Here is a 16,051-nt window from a genome sequence, read left to right as displayed (position 1 = left end):
CGGGAAGGGCGCGGCTGGGGCGCACGGACGGCGCCGCGGAGCCCCCAGGCCCGTCCCGTCCCGTCCTGTCCCATCCGCAGCGGAAGCGCCTCCCGCGGTGCGGGCCGACTCCGCGCGCCCGAGCGGGGCTCGCCGCCGCCGCCCCGCCCGCCGGAGCCCCTGCGGCAGCAACTCCGCGGAAACTTCGCCGGCGGCCAGCGCTCCGGAGGGCTCGGCTGGGCTCGGCTCGGCTCCGCTGGCAGCCCCGGCGCGCGTCTCCCGTCCCCGGCGCTCGCCTCGCCCCGCCCCCGCGCCCGCCCCCCCCCCCCCCCCCCCCCCCGCCCCCCCCCCCCCCTCGCGGGGCTGTTCGGAAAGCGGTAATCGAATTTCCTGCGGCTTTGCGGTAAGCTTCACCGTGGACTTTCCGGAATTCGCTTTACACTCCCAGTGGCGGCCGCTGCTGTTGTTTTTCCACCCCTTCGCTTCATTTCTTGGAGAAACCTTGCTCAGGATCGGGATTTGTTTGGACCTGTGCTAGTTCAGCGGCTGGAAACTGACCAAGGAAAGAGTCATTAAGTAAAGAGCCCTCTTGGCCCCCCGAAGGATTTCGCGCTCAGCTGGTGGATCGGAGTGACCTGAAAGCCCTGCGAGCGCTTTTGGGGGAAAGGGTGGTCGCGCTGCTCGGGTTTCGCTTCGCTCCGGTTTGTGCTTCCTTCCTTCCCTCCCAAGATTTTAAACTTCGGAAGAGGTTCTTCCCCTTCTCATTTATATTTCTCTTTCAGGTGAAGCCCTTATGAACTTTGTCTTAGTGCTCAGTCCAAGGTGTGACCTATTCGGGCTTGAATTGATTTGTGGTTTTCATTTTCTTCCACCCTGCGCAGGAGGCATGTGGATTTTGAATCCGGCCCAAACGGGATATTCTAAATTTGCAAAACATTTTTGATCTATAATAAGCAAGACTTTTCTGTTTTTGTTTTAATTCCGCACACGCAAACACACAGCCTTGAAGGGTTTTTTTTTAACCACTGTGATTGAGTATTGCACAGGCTTTAGTTTTAAAAGAAGAAGACTTCATTGCTTTATATATAAGAAGGAATTTCCATGAAAAAACTTCTTGGACAGCTCTTATCTGATGGAGAGTTCTAATCTTTTTGCATAATTTCAGTGTAACACGAAAAGTGTTCAGGAATAACCTGTTTGCAAGATAAAATCGACCTAGGGATGACTGCTTTCTGGCTGTCTTGGAATCTGACTGAAGCCTATTTAACCTAAAACGAAGGGTCAGAAATGCGGTTTGGTTGGCCCTGAGCATGTCTTTCTTCCCTCATGCCTGCAAGACTATGAAACATACTGCAATGTCTACATCTCAGCACTGATCTTTACGGAAAAGATAAATTATTGTGTTCCTTTCAGGGAAAGCCTGTGAAATCCCCATTCCCTAAAGCTGTTACTGCTCCCAAAGGCATAAGGGCGCTGTTGTGTTTTCCTGCCTGTAACTTAAGCATCCAAGGAACTGTGATTCCAGTCAGGAGACTTAAGGTTTTGGCAGCAGGTTGCAACCATGTCAACAAAAGCAAGAGCACTTTACAACTTCCAGAGCGAAAACAAAGAAGAAATTAGCATCCGAGAGAACGAGGAGCTGGTTATCTTCAGTGAAAACTCCTTGGACGGCTGGTTGCAGGGGACCAACAGCAGAGGGGAAACGGGTCTCTTCCCTGCATCCTACGTAGAAATCCTTCGCTCCAGATCCGCCTCCACCTACACGGATTACTCCCAGAGCCCGGCAGGAAATGGCTCGTCCTTCTACATCACCCCTGCGAGCACCACGGTTTCCCACCAGGGCAGCTTCGAGGATGACGATGACGACGACTGGGACGACTGGGACGACAGCTGCACCGTGGTGGAGGAGCAGCCCCGGGGCAGGGCTGGCACCAACGGGCACCCGTCCCCCAGCCTGTCGCATCCGGGGCCGTACACCCATCCCAACAACGTGGGCTACCGGCCCAAGCCCTCCTTGGAGAGGCAGGACAGCATCGGCTCCAGCAAAAGGGGCAGCGTGGTGGGCCGGAACCTCAACCGCTTCTCCTGCTTTGTCCGGTCGGGGGTGGAGGCCTTCATTCTGGGAGACGTGCCCATGATGGGCAAGATAGCGGAGGCATACTACATCGACATGGGTCCCAAGGGGCCGCAGTGGAGGTCGAATCCACACCCGCTGGCCTGCTCCGTGGAGGACCCTACCAAACAGACCAAGTTCAAGGGCATCAAGAGCTACATCTCCTACCGGCTGACGGCCAGCAACTGTACTTCGCCTGTCTACCGGCGGTACAAACACTTCGACTGGCTGTACAACCGCCTCCTGCACAAGTTCACGGTCATCTCCGTGCCTCACCTGCCCGAGAAGCAGGCCACGGGCCGCTTTGAGGACGACTTCATCGAGAAGCGCAAGCGGAGGCTGATCTTGTGGATGGACCACATGACCACCCACCCGGCCCTCTCCCAGTACGAGGGCTTCCAGCACTTCCTCACCTGTGGGGACGACAAGCAGTGGAAGATGGGCAAGCGGCGGGCCGAGAAGGACGAGATGGTCGGCGCCAGCTTCCTGCTGACCCTCCAGATCCCCACCGAGCACCAGGACCTTCAGGACGTGGAGGACCGGGTGGACACGTTCAAGGCCTTCAGCAAGAAGATGGAAGACAGCGTCCTGCAGCTGACCAACGTGGCCTCGGAGCTGGTGCGGAAGCACGCCGGAGGCTTCCGCAAGGAGTTCCAGAAGCTGGGCAGCGCCTTCCAGGCCATCAGCCAGTCCTTCCAGATGGACCCGCCGTACAGCTTCGACGCCCTGAACGGGGCCATCTCGCACACGGGCAAGACCTACGAGACGGTGGGGGAGATGTTTGCCGAGCAGCCCAAGAACGACCTGTTCCTCATGCTGGACACGCTCTCCCTGTACCAAGGGCTCCTCTCCAACTTCCCCGACATCATCCACCTTCAGAAAGGTAAGCGGCTGCGCAGGCTGCTGCAGCCACTGGGTGAAACGTGCCTCGTGTTCGACGCTGCCGGGGACGCTGGGACACGCGTGTGGTGGGTGGGTGGCAGCCGCTCAGCAAGGCCACCGAGCAGCTGAGTCTGTGGCGTGTCCAGCAGTGTGTGGAATGCTTCACTGGTGGGTTAGGGTTAGGCTGCATTAATTTTTGGTTGCATTGATAGGTCCAGGTCCAGGGCCCCATGTATCTTCATCACAACCCCGGGAGGTGGGGGAGGCTGCGGCTGGTGCCGAGACACTGGGGGAGCTTCGTGGCCAGTGGGGCCCAAGCCCAGCCCCCCGAGTTGCGTTCCAGCCCTCCGGCTACCGCACCACACTGGCGCTCCGTGCATGTTGACTCCCCACGTGCCTGGACGGAGCTCCGTGCGATGAAGCCTTCCGCAAGCGGGGTGCTGAGTCAAGTGCAAGGGGGAAGGTCCCTGCCCAGAGGAAATGGCAGTTTAAGAGGCAGTCCAAAGGAGAGATCCGGGGAAGGAAGGGATACCAGTATAAATGGGAAGAACAGGCATTTTGAATCTGGGAACTCCGGGCAGCCTCCCAGTATAATTCCTCGGTCATACTGGCTTGGAATTATAGGAACTGCAGTCCAATACATTTGGAGAGCTCCAGGTTGGAGAAGCCTGCACTAAACCCTTCTGCCGGTCCATAGTTAGTCTGATGGATGGTTTTGGCTTCCAGCATGCAGCAGGCAGGGCAATGGGTTCATCTTGCTGGCTTCTCTGCCCATGTTTACGACAGAGGAAGGCAACCTCATGAGCTCCAGATGTGCTGATTGTGACTCCTCTTCGGGAGTCCTTCCATTTGGGCCAGGCTGGATGGAGCCGATAGGAGTTTTAGTCCAAACATCTGGACAGCCTTGCTCCTGCTTGAAGGAAATTCCAAATGAAGATATATGCATTTTACAACCATGGCATTCTGCTTATTTTTAAATACTTTTTTAAAAATAGAAATGCTCCAATAGGAAATGGTCCTTAGCTTAGTTTGGATTTAACGGATGAACGTTGGAGGACAAGCACTTCTCTAAGCAACTGGGAAGAAGGGCTGGGTCGAAATTACTTTCCCAAGGCTGGCAGTCATGGTCAAGGCAGGATGAAAACGCTGGTGACATAACAAAAGAGTTCTTGCTGTTTTTTGAAACCAGTCCTTTGAGACTTTGGGCCTTTTTCAAAAGGATGTTGACAGTGTAATTAAGGATGCCTGCTCAGGACTAGTTCTACTGAGTTCAGTGTGTCTTACTTTTGGGAAGAGGGTGTAGGATTGTGTCTTTCTACTGGCTTTTGCATTACTTTGCTCCGACAAATTAATTAGCCTTGACTTGGCCTGTATCTGAAGCTTCTGCCACTGGTTGTTTAAGTTGTTGTGGCGGCATGGAATGCTAGCAAACATTCCATGCGCTCAGGCTGCAGTTCATTTTCTGGGAGGAAGGGGGAGGCTTGTCACAGACGGAGTCCAACACAACGACAGCTTCCTGGAAGAAAGAGGAGAGCTGGAAAGATGCCCCAGGAGGAGGAAAAATTCAGGGAGAAGAAGTCAGGAGGTGAGGTAGTGGAGGAGGAGAAGAAAGTGTGAAGAAAGCAAAAACAGATGGAGAGCAAAAAAGTGCTTATATGGGGGAACAGGCCGGAAGTGGAAGTGAGTAAATTTCCCATCTTGGTTTCGCTCACCCAGCCAATATTTAGCAGCTGTCTTCCAGTCAGATCAAAAATCATTTACAAAGCCCCTAGGCCCACAATTTTTATATGTTTGAGAGGAAGCCCCACTGAATCTGATGGAAGACATAAATCTCTTTGATTCCACAAAGGGGCAGCTTTCCGTCTTGCGTTAGGAACACTTGCTAGAGAAAACTGCATGCTTCGGGCAACTTCAGGAAATGCCCTTTTTTGTGTGTTCAGGAAATAAGGTTCATTTCCTAGACTTTTCAGCAAAAGAGCCCGAAAAGAGAGCCTTGCGGTGTGGCATATGATTCCAAGGAACAAAGCTCAGCCCATGTGAAGTGCTGTCCGCTGTACCAGCCCGTCCCTAACTTGGACCCCTCCAGGCATCTCAAACTACAACGCACATCATTCCCATCCAGCACGGCCTGCCAAGCATCCTTGCCTGAGACGCCCAAGAACTGGAGAGGTGCTGCTGCTCTGTGCTGAAACCGGGTTTCAGGGCTGCAGACCCCTGGGAAGGCGCTGTAGGCAGGCCGATTCCTTTTCAAGCCGCATCTGGCCTTTTGAGTCCCTGTAGTGGCACGCAACTAGGCATTTTTCCCCTGGTACCCTGCAAAGGGCAGACTGCGGGAGTTGGGTGGGAGGTGACCCCCGACCCCCAAGAATTGCCAGCCCCACTGAACAACTAGGCAACTCCCTCTGTGTAAGGTTAGGGCTCCCAAGGGGAAAAAAGGAATTGATGGCATTGCTAATTCAGAGAAAATAACAAATTGCTGCTTCAGAACAACATCATAAGGCCACCAGAATGGCTTGACCTCTGTAGGCCACTGTGTTGAGGGTCAGCCTTCTGTTAGAGGTGGCCCCTTGGGAGTTTTGTCATCCATCCAGTTGTATTTTTAATACAGGATCTCAACTTCTTTTGCTTTCCTAAAATATAAGCAGACATCATATGGAACATGGACAAATTGCACTTCCAGAAGAATTATTGGCAGCAGATTAGGCTTCGGGAAGGCAAGAGCTCGTGTCGGTGGCGGATAAGCAGTGCGACTAGGCTTCGGGAAGTTGCAAGCAGTGTCTGTTGTAATGCCTTAATATTCATTTATTCATATTTTTCACACTTTATGGCACCCAATAATTTTAAGTTCTCTGGGTGGTGCACAGATAATTCTTTAAGAAGATATCTAGAATCATAATAAAACAATAAGAGCACAGATGAAAATCTGGGGAAAACACAATACAGTGTTTGTATATTTACACGGACATTGATTTCAGTGCAATAGAGTCATTTGAATCAAAGATTTCTGCTACTGGTAGGGCTGTATGTACAGCACAGTTATTCTACACAAAAGTGCAGAGTTGCAAACACTGAAACTTTCCACCCAGGCAATTCGGATTCTGAAGCAAGATATGCCAGTTGTGTGTGTGCTTGATGCGAATCAAGCACATTTCCAGGACTTCCTTTACTTTGCATGGTTTAATTTGTTATTGTCTATATCTTTTCTGGCTTTACTAGTTATGACAGAGGCACGTTTCCCAAACAACTCTTACTCAGCCATGCTTCTGGCTTGTGAGAGTTCAGCAGGTATTGTCCACGTGTACTCCGATGACCAGAAATGAGTTCTTTTGCACGATCGATCAACGCCAAGACACTCTGGAAACTTGAATTCTTTGCCCACAGATACACTGAGTTTCTCCCACTGCTTTCTCATGGGAATATGCCGATTGATTTACTGCATAATTAATTACATGTATAATCCCATGACATGCATTTTCCACCAAGCATTTAACACCTGGAAATCCAGAGAAAGATTCCCAGGGTGGCTCACGGACAAAAGCCACGAAGAAGACCTCAGCACGGCAAAGGAAAGGAAGTGTAACTAGTAGCCCTGCAATTCACCTCTAGCATCTCCATTAAAAGGAGCTTGGGTAATACATGGGGAGAAAGACCCCTCCACTCGAGACAAGCAGTGTAGCGGCACTGAGGTTTGCAGGAATCTGGTATCTGCTATGCAAATTTATTTAATTTATGTAAAGCTTTATAGACTGTCCCTCTACTGGCATCTTGGGATGGTTCACAGCTATTGCCTCACAGTTCACGCTGAGCTTAGCTGCCGCCCTCCCGCTAGCAGGAGGAAAGGAGAATTTTTCTAGAAACAGCATAATTGTTCCTTGCAGTGATGCAATGGGATTTGTGGGCGGTTTGGTCTTGAATGGACCATTCAGACCTATTCGCGGTACAAAGACCTCTTCCTGCTGGAATGAAAACTGCTGGAAGTGGCTTGTTTGTAAGGCTTAGTGCAGGCATCCTACATGTTTTGGACTCTGGGCGAGTGGCAGGATGGGACCCCGGAGGATCAGAGCAGATCGCTTGGCTAGCCGGGTCAGTCGCTTGAGCTGGTGTACACAAACGAGAGCAAGCCCAGGCACGGATTTTAAAGTAAAGCAATTTGGAAAATGTTGTGGCACAACATGCAGCTTGGGGTTCATTGTACAAGTGTCTTCCCTGCCGGGGCGCTTGAGACTCCTACCTCGCTGGCGCATGGCCCAGGCGGCAAGGAAAGGCCAAACGTCGACACAGAGAGGAGCGGATCGGGGCCAGTGCCTGTCGCAGCAGCTTTGGCAGCTCGTAGGGTCTCCATGCCAAGACCGTGGTGGCCCTCCAGCCCTCTGTCGCCGCGGGGCATGTGGAGAGAGGTTGTTTCTCGGGTTATTGCATGCACCGCTTTTCTGCAAACAAGTCTGTAAGCACCTCGTCCTGTTCCCTTCTCAGAAAGCGATGCATCGGTGCCGGTGAGAAAGAAACTGCGTCAGAGGTTTGGGAAGCCAGCTCAGTTTTGCTTCCTCTTGGGTGTTGACAGCCCTGGATGAGATGCCCTCAGGGCCATGGAGGTGGTGGGCAGGTGGGCTGGCATCTCCTCCTCCAGGCCACCGTTGCCCAGGCCAGGGCCGGAGGCCTGCAAGCAAGCCCTGATGAAAAGGAGATGCGCCCCCGGGGGGGGGGGGCGTTCTCAGTGGGCCCCTGCTGAGCTGTGAGCCCTTAGCAAGGGTTCCCCTGTACCTGACCTTTGCTCCAGCCCTGCTGCAGGTAAATGTGAGGAAGGAGGCGGGGGCCACCCTGCTGTCCTGTCCCTCTAGGTCACTTCCCTCAAGGATGATGCTGTCTGCATCCAGGTACGGGCATCCAGGTGAGAAGATCCTGCTTCCCGCTCCCGCCTGTTGCAAGCGGTTGATAAATCCACCACGGGCAGAAGGTTTCAGTGAATGAACAGGGGTTTCCGGCTCCCCATCATTTCGCAATAGCGACAAGAAAAAGGTGGTCGGTCCTTTGTAGACTAAACTTTAAGACTGTGAGTCTCTTTTTAATCTTCCATGGATGGAGATGTGTACTGCATTCCTAAACACATTTACGAGGGATGATTGAACTCCATGGGGCTCGCATCTGAGTAAACATGCACACGGCTGTTGGACAGCGTTCAGTAAAGCACGTATGTTAAACAGGAACAGCAACTGGGGCGGCTGGGGCGGTGTTTTCTCTCGTAGAAGCTTCTCTCTCTGCCAAGCATCCCTTTCGGGTGTTTTGGTCTCATCGGCCGCTTCTGGAGCTGTGCCTGTTACAGGATTATAACCTCAGGTCAGTAGCACGAGGGGATAAAGTAGACGCGAGATCCTGTTTACATCTCGCGGGGTGCGAAGAGCAGATGGGAAGAGCAGCAGGAAGGCAAGACACCGGAAGGGACGCTCAACACCCTGTGCAGAAGTCCGTGTGTGTGGTGAGAGGCGAGAGAACCGTTCTTTGTACTCTGGCGGGCGTCCCCTGCCAAGAGACAGCAGGGTGTAGTGGTTCGAACATGGGGCTGGGGTTCGAGGGTTCCGGGTTCTAGACCCCGCTCAGCCATGGTGTGCGCTGGGGACGCTGGGCCAGTCGCGGACTCTTGGCTTCGACTGCCTACCACACAGGGCTCTTTGGAGGACAAGAGCAGGAGGACCCCAAGGCTGCTTTGGAAGGAGAAAGCGGAGTGGATGCTGCCTCCCCGCGGGCGTTTGGCCTTGCTGCTCTCCCTGGAAGGGAAGGGACAGCAAAGCGATGGGTGAAGGCAGCGAGTCTCACCCAGATGGAGCAGGCTGCCTGTTTATTCAGATGTGAATCTGGCGTTTCCACAGGAACTGTTCAAAGGAAAGCATGCGTGGAATCGCAGCCTTCATTCCCACTGCACCCAGAGAGCCCCTTTCAGATGTCTTGTATAATCCTTCCTTTATGTCTTAAGCGTGCTGTTTTTCTTCTTCCTCTCTCCAGATCAGCTGTCCCTGATCTGACGCTCCCCAAATGTTTGGACTCGTGTGCCCAGTGTTTCTAATCAACAACCCTCGTAAACTATCCAGAGAGCCTTGGCTATCGGGCTGCAGTATAGAAATATAGAACAGAATAGAATAAAAACAAGTATTGGCCAGGCTAACCAGTCCCGTTAGCAGCTGAAATGCAAAACTCTGCTTTAATAGAGGCTGCTGGAAAAAGAAGGGAGGAGGTAGAGAAGTGTGATAGCAGTGGGAAGAGCCTGTTCTCATACTGACCTTCTGATGGTCCTTGATCTGGTGCTGGACTGGACAGTCCTTCCAGTACAGGACACCTTCAGAGGACCGCACTCTGTAAAGTGGGACACAGGGCCACCCTAGACGGCTTGCGTCCAGACCAGAGGGCAGGCATCATGGTTTCCTGAAGAAGGGGAACATCCTCCTGCCGCATCCTCTCAGAATGGTATTTTGGGGGTAGCAGAGCAGGCAGAAACGTCCTCAGCCTCTTGTCCATCTAAACACTGATTTCTGATGCTTCTGTTAGCATTGGCATATTTTATTTCCATTCTCCCTCGGACTGGTAGAAATGGACTTGAGAAGCAAATTCACTTTCTCTACGTGGGGATTTGGTCCAAAGAGCTGGTTGCTCATTTTCAAAAGCTCACCAGATCCCCCTTGCTCACAGGGCTTTGAAAGCTATGTAGACGCAGGAATGAGACCGAGGAGATGGCAGGGTCCGCCCAGGGAAGCCGTGGCTCGTGGGTTTTAGAGGGGAAGTGAATGCCCAGTTCAGCAACCCAAGGAGTCAAGGAAGGCCAAGATCAGAAAGCCACACTGTAGGTGTCAAGGATTCCTTCGATGGCATACAGGTAGATGAAGCCGCTCCCATTGTAAGGTTTCTAAACCATGGAGGTAAGAGAGGCCTGGACAAGCAGTCTGACTCCCACCCTGCAGTGGCATGAGATGCTGCTGTTGCTACACCAGCAGAAAAGGCCCAGTTTGGGAGAGGGAGGGCAGGAGGCTGCAGAGGGCAACCTGTTTCTTTCCCTCTTCCCACTGGGAAGCTCCCTTCTCCCCATCTCCAGGATGCAGGGTGAGATGTGGCGGTGGAGCGCAAGCCTCTCCTCTGAGATTGGAAGGCTCTTCTCAACCTCACGTCCCAGAATTCAGCCTCAGGTCCCAGTATCCTTGGCCCCTTGGATATTTTATGGGGATCCCATAGGGTTGTTGCTTTGCTGTGTTAATTGTCCAGGTGTTTCAGTGTGTTTGCACGGCTTTTTGGGGTCCTGGCACACTCCCATCAGATGCTGTAAGTGGAACTTGGAGCTTTGAGTCTGCAAGGAAAGGTCAGGTCTGCAGCAGGCAGGCGCTCTGTCCTCTTAGAGCAACATTTGCAAACCACAAAGGGCATGGAAGGCACAATTGTGTGCCTGTTCAGGCAGGAGAAGACCTTTCAGCCCGCAGCCAGTCCTAGGAAAGAGGCCGACCTGTCTCCTTTGTCTTTAAGGCATTGTGTAGTTCAAAACATAACTGTGGGCACTTTGGACCGAGCTCAAGATTGTGCTGTGTTGCAACCACTCAGAAATATACTTCCAAGATTTCTAAAAAATGCACGGACTGTTAGCAACGCTGCAAATGCTGGGACAAAAGCAGGAGAGCCAGCCTCCTTCCGGCCAAATGGACGCTGTTGGATGCTAAAACGGAGCGTTGCGCACGAGTTCAGTGACACTGTTGATGGCGAGAGAAAATCCTGTGTGGCGTTAATTACAGGCATGAGGAACCCATCAAATTATATCGAGCAGAAGAGTGCATGACCTGGATTCTGCCCCTTTGCAGAGTTGTCCCTCGTTTTTCTGCATGGGAGATGTCAGTTTACGTCTGAGCGAAGCCATTATGGAAAGGGCAGGACTCCCAGCAAAGCCGGCACGGCCTGCTATGGCTGGTTTGAGCATTAAGTAGTTGGTCTGAATTATTTAGTGCCCAAAACTAGGTTATTCCTTCATTTGCATGAGTGCGAGGCATCGGCTGAGCGGCTCCGTTCCTCGCAGGTGCCGGTCTTCCGAGGTCAAAACAAGCCCTGCAGAATGAGACCGAACGGCTCCAGCGGCCACCCTTCCCCTCCCCTCGGTGGCTCACTAGCCAGTGGCCTGAATTAGATCGATCGCTTTCTAGCTTCAGGGAACCGTTTCCACATGAGGAAGCTCTGCCCCATCATCTTCGGCGCATCGCCTGCTTGTCTGACCTCTTTCCAAGGATCAGGGCCGCGGGCCATCCGGCAGCAGTGACGTACGGCGCATCGCTCTGCCCTCGTCACGTCGGCTGGGGCTGCGGACTCGGCAGTGGCCTGCTTTCTCCTGGCTTGAAGTCCGAGAGACTGGTGAGCTTTAGGAGAGAAGCTGCTTGGCTTCAGACGCAGGGCGGGAGCCCAGCTTACTTGCATCTCGAGGCCTGTGCTCCATTTCAGGCTTCTGGGGAGTCATTCCAGCAGTCGGCGGCGGTGAGGGCAACATCTCCCCAAAGCTTCAGGCTCCTACTTCCAGGAGCCAAGCTTCAGGAGAAGCATTGCAGCCTTGCAGCATGGGGGAAGAGTTCCGTATGGGATGGGGAAAGGGGCCTGGCTATGTGGGGAAGCCCAGGCGTGGCTTCGGCCCCTGGCCCTGCAGTTTTGCCCTTCCGTGTTGGGAACAGAGGGAATCGCGGTCCACTGAGCCAGCCTACCTGGTCCGGGCTTGTCAGGGCCGGCAGGCAGCGGCAGATTCCCAAGCCCTGAGAAGTCCAGGGATTCATCTAACTCCCTGGTTTGGGTTCCTTTGGTCCCGGCAGGCTGACAGCTTTTTGTAAGTGTTTTGTTTTTCTACAAATACGGACATTATGCAAAGGTGGAGGCAAGCCGCTTAAGCAGGGTAGTAGAGAACCAATCACTGCCTCATATCAGATGTCCAGAGAGAGGACTTCCCAGAAGTTTTGGACTATAATTCCCATCCATTCCAACCAGTTTGGCTAGGGATCTTGGGAGTCGCAGTCCCAAACACCTGGGCGGCAGCGGATTCCTTATCCCTGCCATAAGACAAGAGGTGGCGGTGATCCTATGAAATGTTAGCGGCAATTCATATCTGACCTCAGCAGCTGCAATTTCTGGAACAGTTAGTCGTGCTTGGCCTGGTGCCTTTCGATTAAGGCACATGGATTTTACAGATGTGGGCATTGACCACCGACTTCGAGATTTAAGACGTGCCCATGTTCCTGTGTGTGTCTGCATGTGTGTAGGCAACCACAGGCTGTGTGATAAAAATATGATGTATACGCACACCAGCTCAGAGGTTTCCCTTTTCAAGACTTGGGAATGGAGCACTGGACTCTGAAAGGCTCTCCTTTTTTTCTGCAAGGGATGAGGAAATCCAGGTGTGGCAAAGGCTGCCGTTTTGAAAGAGACCAAGAAAAACATGGGGTGCTGAGTTTTGCTGGGGAGGGAGCTGTCTCCCTGGAGACCTGGTGTGGGAACCGTGGAGTAAATACAGTACTTAAACTAAATACTTAAACAGCTGTTACTTTAAGTATTTAAGCAAGCGTTCACTTACTTAGTTGGCTTGCTGCAGAGGTGCTGGACTACAGCACCCATCACCCTCAGCTAGCATATAAGGTGCCAATGGGAAGGCTTATGAGCGTGGCAGGTTGGGGGAGGCTGCACAGAGCCCCCAAGAATGGACCGACAGCCGGCCAAGCAGGGCGAGGAAATCGTAGAAACCTTTTGCAGCTCTCTGGTTCTGACTTGTGGCCGGATAAGCAAGAAAGCCTGCATAGCTAAGGCCCTGCAAACAGCTCGCTCGGCCATGCTCATCGCACTGGCGTGTGGCGCTGAGGACCCGAGAAGGTTCACCGGGCTGAAGTTGCTTTTAGTAGCTTCAGACAAGCGCGCATCAGTATTGCACGCGAGAGAGCCGGCACCCAGCATTTTCTGAGAACGCTGCGCATCCCCGGGCCTTGCTCTTTGGGTTTTGTCTGTCTGGATGATGGGGTTCTTCCAAGCACATTGATACCTCCCTCTTCATCTCAGTGGCCCCATCTGTTCCCCCTCCCCTTCACACTCACCGCCTGAGTCTGCTGTTAGAGGCAGGGTTCATATAAGTAGCAGAGAATGCAAACCAGCATACATTAGGTAAGGCATGTAAATATACTTGCAAGGTTGGATGTGAGATTGCAACATTTTTTGGTTGCCCTCTAGCCAAACCACTCTACCAAAGACAGAAATGTGCGTAATATTTACATAAATGCAATACATGGACAAATGCACAATGAGGACACTCCTTGCTATCATTAATGACTTAAGAAAGATGCAGGCCGAACTCACTGTGTGGTAGAATTAGCCATTCATAGCTGCATTGCCTCATTACAAATATTGGCTTGCAAATCCTTGAGTCGCAGCATTCAGCTTTGGAAAGCTCTTCCCACTGTATAATTATACGAAAGCACTTGCTACACAATAGACCTCAGTTCCACTTCTGCAGGTGTTATTCTGCACAGAGAGCAGGTGAGGTCGAAGGGAGGTAAACCCGCAGGGACCAGTTGAGGTTGATTGGAAGTGAGTGTGTGTAGACACGGCAAGATAGGACTCGATCGTGCAGCGCGAATTGAATTTAAAACCGTTTCGCACAACAGAGGCAACATGGCACAGCAGGCAGAGTGTTGGGGCGGGACAGGAGAGATCGGGGTTCTAATCCCAGCTCAGCCTGGGTGACTCTAGGCCAGTCCTTGAGTTATGGCCGACCCTAACAAGGGTGGTTGTGTGGATACAACAGAGGGGAAGGATTCAGTAAGCTGCCTTAACCAATAGGATAGTTGAATATTCAGTAGAATATTTCCCTAGGATAGTCTCTAAGGGATCAGTTTGTTCATGTGCAGACGCTGACCAAGCAACACTGCTTGGACGCAGTTCTCTTCCAGACCCTCCCTAAAATCTAGAGCATATCTATTGGGGTGGGCAGGCGTCTTGCTTTTTTGATTTCTGCTATTTGTCTCACACGCTGGAATCACCTAAAGCTTTGCTCCTTTCGATTTCCCCCCTGTTCCTATTAAAAAATGTACTACGCTGGCTCCGTTTTGTTGCCCTTTGCAACAAACACAGAGAAGTAGAAAGAAAAGGCGGATGCATTGCCAATCCTGCCCCAGAATTCTTCCGGGATGCTCGGGGTTTGGTGCCTACACAGCTCCGGTTTGCACTGGGCTGGCAAACCCGTGTCTGGGCTGAGACTTCACAATGGCCCTGTGAGGTAGGTTCACGAAAGGGAGAGAAGCTCTAATGGCTCCTGTCTCTCCCCCCCCCCCCCCGCCCCCCGGCCTCCCCTACAGGTGCTTTTGCCAAAGTGAAGGAGAGCCAGCGGATGAGTGACGAGGGAAAGATGGACCAGGACGAGGCAGATGGGATCCGGAAGCGCTGCCGTGTCGTAGGCTTTGCCCTGCAGGCCGAAATGAACCATTTCCACGAGAGACGCATCTTGGACTTCAAGAAGATGATGCAGTCTTACCTCAAGCAGCAGATCGTCTTCTACCAGCGAGTAAGCCAGCAGCTGGAAAAGACGCTGAGGATGTACGACAACCTTTAGGGGCCCTCAAGGCACTCGCGTTGCCCAGCTCGCTCTTTGCACCAAGCTGGGGGCTGAGGTGATACCCTGTCCCCCAGCCTAGATCTGTTGCCTGGAACTACTTTTTCTCAGCTCCCGGACCAGAGCACCTCTGAGCATGAGAAGTGTACCCCCCCTTTTTTTTTTTACATGCCAGGGCTGTTTCAGCTTGCTTTGGGCCTGCAATATCTTCATGTACATACAATCAAAACACTAAGCAAATAAAGGGAAGCTCCTGACCAAACTGCTGGAAACTCCTGCATTTCTGGAGAGCAAGCAAAGAACGGAGACACGTTGCCAGCAGATCTCCCCTTCGCAACAGGGTCTTTCAGCATTGCCAACAGCAGCATCATTTATGGAGGAACATTTATGAAACACGAAAGCAATGTTTTGCCATCTGCAGATTTTTCCCGCCTCCTTTTCAAACTTGATCTTCAAGAATTACTCCATCCTCAGCATACAGGTTGTTCAGACTTCCTTCCCTCCCTCCAAAAAAACCGAGATCAGGGTTCTAAGTTGCTTTGCACATTGCAAGCGCTGGATAGATAGGTTGCGACATCTTCAACTAAGAGGAAAGAAATTGGAAGGTGGGGTGGGGGAGTTTTGTTTTGGTGCGACAAAATGATTCTTTTGTAGAAATTGCACACACTCAAAAAGGATCAAGGCTTTTGTAAAATATTCTGTTTAAAGCAATCGCGCGTGGAGGTAACCGCGGGAGTAATGTTTTTGTATTCTAAAAGCTAAGTGACACTTGGAAACTTATGTCTGACTCTGTTTATTTCTAAGGGCTCTATTTTTAGGTAAAAATCCGAGGGTCAGCTGGGTTTGCATCTTTTTTTGAAACGGGCGCAGAAATGTCCATGAATGATGAACTGGGGCATAGAACAGGAACTGGGAGTCTCAAAGAGCTCCCATGTGCCATGTCGCCTTGGTGAGCGGATGCCGCACAGAAGAATTTCCATCCAGCCCTTTCCACCCGCCCAGCTCTCAAACACTGTCAATTAATCATTTCTTCCCTTTCATCTTCAGAAAAGATGGGGTTGACTGTTTGCACTTGGACTAATTGTACCCAGGCAGGGGGATGGGGATGGGGCAGGGGGAGCCCAATTTTATTATTATCTCCTCTCACCCAGTTCCTCCGCTCTATCACCCGGGATGACCCTCCCTTGATATGCAGCTGCCCCACTCCAGAGGACCTGCTCAGTCTACCGTCTGCGTGGGTGAGGACCACGAGCAACCAGGCCGTGCCGTCCGCATCCTTGATGCGCACACGCTGGTGAAGCACCACCTTTTGTGGTGCAATCCCTCAGCACATCAGTCCCCGGAGCCACGATCCCCAAGGAGGGTCCAGAATTGCAGGCCGGCGCATTGATCCCTAGCAACAGACCGGGCCTTGCAGCTTCCATCTCCACCCCAAGCTGCGCTGAAGTCCTTGGCGTCGCAACAGGAAGCATGAGCGGCGATCT

General features: G+C 52.3%; 1 protein-coding gene across 3 annotated transcripts in view; it reads left to right on the top strand.

Annotated features, from left to right (window-relative positions):
* SNX33 (sorting nexin 33) overlaps window positions 1–15,343 on the top strand; it is a 15,891-nt gene extending 548 nt beyond the window's left edge. Inside the window, exons 1-3 of one of the 3 annotated variants that reach the window (XM_044438946.1) lie at window positions 389–680; window positions 762–2,975; window positions 14,314–15,343. In XM_044438946.1, the coding sequence (XP_044294881.1) occupies window positions 1,541–2,975; window positions 14,314–14,567 (1,689 nt within the window). In that variant the 5' untranslated portion in view covers window positions 389–680; window positions 762–1,540 and the 3' untranslated portion in view covers window positions 14,568–15,343. Of the gene's footprint in view, window positions 1–388; window positions 2,976–14,313 lie in introns of those variants that run through there. The other 2 variants (XM_044438947.1, XM_044438945.1) reach the window with 2 other exon arrangements.
* Window positions 15,344–16,051: the final 708 nt, after the last annotated feature.

The sequence above is a fragment of the Varanus komodoensis genome, unplaced genomic scaffold (genome assembly GCF_004798865.1).
Source record: "Varanus komodoensis strain SLA01 unplaced genomic scaffold, ASM479886v1 scaffold33, whole genome shotgun sequence".
In the NCBI taxonomy this organism is placed as follows: Eukaryota; Metazoa; Chordata; class Lepidosauria; order Squamata; family Varanidae; genus Varanus; species Varanus komodoensis.
This window is presented reverse-complemented; position numbering and strand designations above follow the sequence as displayed.